At 38.4% G+C, this 3,275-nt stretch overlaps 1 protein-coding gene across 1 annotated transcript in view; it reads right to left on the minus strand.

The window, feature by feature from the left end:
* The window catches only part of PIGP (phosphatidylinositol glycan anchor biosynthesis class P), a 3,609-nt gene extending 372 nt beyond the window's left edge, over positions 1-3,237 (minus strand). Inside the window, exons 1-3 of the mRNA XM_010177904.1 lie at positions 3,156-3,237; positions 1,816-1,888; positions 1,174-1,292 (exon numbers count right to left, since the gene is read on the minus strand). Of these exons, the coding sequence (XP_010176206.1) occupies positions 1,174-1,292; positions 1,816-1,888; positions 3,156-3,237 (274 nt within the window). The remainder of the gene's footprint in view (positions 1-1,173; positions 1,293-1,815; positions 1,889-3,155) is intronic.
* Positions 3,238-3,275: the final 38 nt, after the last annotated feature.

The raw sequence follows: 3,275 nt of genomic DNA on the forward strand, positions 1-3,275 counted from the left end.
TGCTGTATGACATTAAAGCATAATTACCCAAAGATAAAAGAACAAACAAACAACCCCCCCCAGAGTGAATAGTTCAGTCTCTAGTTTGAACACTTTGTACTAGGATTTCCACTGAGAGATGCTGTCTACCTCCCCTTTAGCTTGGTGCTCGTTCGCATCACTACACAGCAACCATTCCTATAACAGCACAAACATTTTTACAAGTGGACTTTGAACACAATTACAGAACTCCTCCCTCTGAAAAAGAAAATTTTAAAATACAGTAGTTTTTCAAACAGAGTAGGCCCGTCATCCCACCAGCCATACAGCCACACAAACTCTGGGGTTGACACCAGATGAGAGAGTGACATCAGAGAGTGAAAGAATAGCCAGGAGCACAGGGATGACTAAATGGCAGTTCTGGACAGAAGCAGAGGAGTAATGCATTTGAACTACAGCCTTGACTTCTTTTTTCCCTTAGCAGTTCAGGACAATGTAACGTAGTTTGTTAAAACAATGCAACCTCAGCAGCCTTAGCAATAAGTATCTTTCTTGCCAAATTTTAGTGTCTGCATTTTTTCTAACAAAAACAGCCACCTGAAAATAGTGGTGGAATTCCTCGTGCAGAGGAAGATGTAGCTGCCTGGAGAATGTTATGAACGCCTAAAACACGTCTCCTTGGCTGGAGTAAATGCTACACAAAAGTTGAAAGAAAAACTGAATAGCAGCTTTTTTTAGACAGGAAATTACTAACATATCTGATCAGGTCTCAACACTGCAGCATCCTCCTTTGCACCACCTTGACTCTGCATGCCTTCCCACTTCTGCCACTGCCAGGTAGATAGATACTCACGCCCTTCTTCCCACAACACTTGTCACTAGTCTGCAATGCAAGGCACATGACTGGGAGAGCTCTATATGCCCAACCCCTGTTCCTCTAATGGTGTCTGTTTTACTAACAAAGTACACTTTACTAGCTGGAAACCACTGCCATAGGATAGCAAAGAGGAAAGAGTCAGGCTCATGGCAATCTCTTCACTCAACTACTTTAGTACTTCCAATAACTTCTTTTCTAGATCAAAGTATTTAAATGCTTAAAATTTGATTTATATTATGTATAGCTACATATATATAGATTTACAGAAATGATCAGTAAAGTATCAAAATCTTTAAAAAAACGATCAATAATATTACCTGTAATGGTATGTGTGGAGTTAAGTGGAGCTGTACTCATCATGTTAATACCAAAAAGTAATATATAACCAATTCCTATAGCAACTAGTAGGTATGCTGGCAAAGCAACTGCCCAGTACCTGAGGAAAAAGATTTTAAAATTTACATATTATCACAAAAAACACCAAATGATGTAACAGTTTTAATGTAGTGGTGGCACCCAGCACAAACTATCCAGGAGGAAAAGAAACAGAACTTCTGAATATGGACCCTGGTCCTTCCCAAGGAGATTACTGACTGCAGAGTCACTATAGCTAGTTTGGCATAAACAGCCAAATAGATTCCTTACAGAAGGTTTTTATTTTTTTAGTTACAGTTTAAAGTTTCCTGTGTTTTCATCAACAAATATCCTGGAAATAAAATGTCAAATCTATCATAAAACATTCAAATACTGTCTTTTGTTACACGATGAAAAATTTTCATCATAGTTACTTATCTACATAAAATAATGCTTCACAAAGACTACATTCCTTTATCATCAGGAAAAACTGGATCAAATACAAGACCACTATTTTAAAAAAAAAGTTTTGTTATTTGAAAATAATTAAGGGTGTCCTGTACTCACACACAGTTATGCTAAAGAGTTTAACTGGCCGAACTTACTTTTGAGGCCAGTACGTTAGTCCCAATGAGAAGAGCCAAGTCTCAGGAACATACGCCCAGATAAGATACAACACTGCACAAAAAAATTAAAAAATCATAATAGTACAACTGATACTGTTTTAGACTTCCTAAGTTTTAGAGCAATACTTCCCTACTGATACATGCTGAGCCAAGATTTTGCTTTTACACTATTTAAACCAAAACAGCTCTACCAAAACATTGTAGAATATGCCTCAGATACAAAACCTGCCCAATATGGGGGCAATGTTTTGTAGCTGGTTATATGATATAATTTTTGTATGTGTTTTAACATTTAGTTTCTGATTTCCTGTGTAGACAGACAAGAATTTCTTGCACACTGAACTGCAGAACAAAAAACCGTCAGTAAAAGGATGCCAAATGACACTGAATGCAGAAAATTATTAAAGAAGAAAATGATCACATAGTGGGTCTTGACTGAAAGAAAAGTTGGCACAATTGCAGTGCTTGCATGGACCTGTTCAGAAAAATTTACTGGAAATACTTCCTGATTCTTGGCAAGTTCATTGTTTTCATGACAACAAAATTAGTACTGAGATATTTTGATCCCTAACAACAAATCCAGGGTAAGTTTTAACAAAACTTGAGATGAACAGGTTAGTAGTCAGTGACACAAGTGATGGAAGTGCAGTGGCTTCCTGCGAGATGAACAGAAGCCAACTTTAATTTCTACTTACTTCCCAAGTGTAAGTAAGACCTACAGGAGGATTCTGGTTTATTATCTGACTGCAGTATATTTGCAGCATCTTTTCTTGTGTTTAAAAAGTGTTCCCACCCTCTCAAGCCTCGGTCCTGTGCAGGCATGCAAGCTATCCCCAGCAAAATGCTAAAGCACCTGCCACACCAGCAAAGAAATGGTGGTATAACCCTAATCGTTTTTCACTGCTGTTGACCAGATTTGCCTAATTTCACCTCCCCCGTCAGTATGTGGCAGGGGAAGGTTGCACTACTATTATCTACAATGGTTACTGAATAGTGACAATGTATGCAAGTCAAATAAAAAAGTTACTAAAATGAAAGTGCAAAGAATTTAAAAAATAATTTTACTATGTGATGCTATGAAAGACCCATAATAGGGTTAAAGACAGAGAAAACATGAGGAAATCACCGAAAGCAGTGACGGATCTTTGCAACAACTGGTAGGTGTGGCAAGTAATGGTCACCCAGTCCCTCACCAGCACCGTGGCAACAGCTGGTGGAATACGATTTTGCCCTTTTTCATTTGGTTTAATGAGAATTACATTTCTCTCGTAAGCAAAGCAACACTCTTCGGTGAAGCATTCGGTACCCGGCATACTTACTAAAGCCAAACCACGATCCTAAAAAAAGAGCAAATCCATATATTGCCCTTTCTGGCAACGGGGCTGGAGAGTTTTCAACCATACTGGTCTCTTCCCTTTAACTTCGGGGGAGGAGAGGGG

The sequence above is a fragment of the Antrostomus carolinensis genome, unplaced genomic scaffold (genome assembly GCF_000700745.2).
Source record: "Antrostomus carolinensis isolate BGI_N321 unplaced genomic scaffold, ASM70074v2 scaffold31130, whole genome shotgun sequence".
Classification (NCBI taxonomy): domain Eukaryota; kingdom Metazoa; phylum Chordata; class Aves; order Caprimulgiformes; family Caprimulgidae; genus Antrostomus; species Antrostomus carolinensis.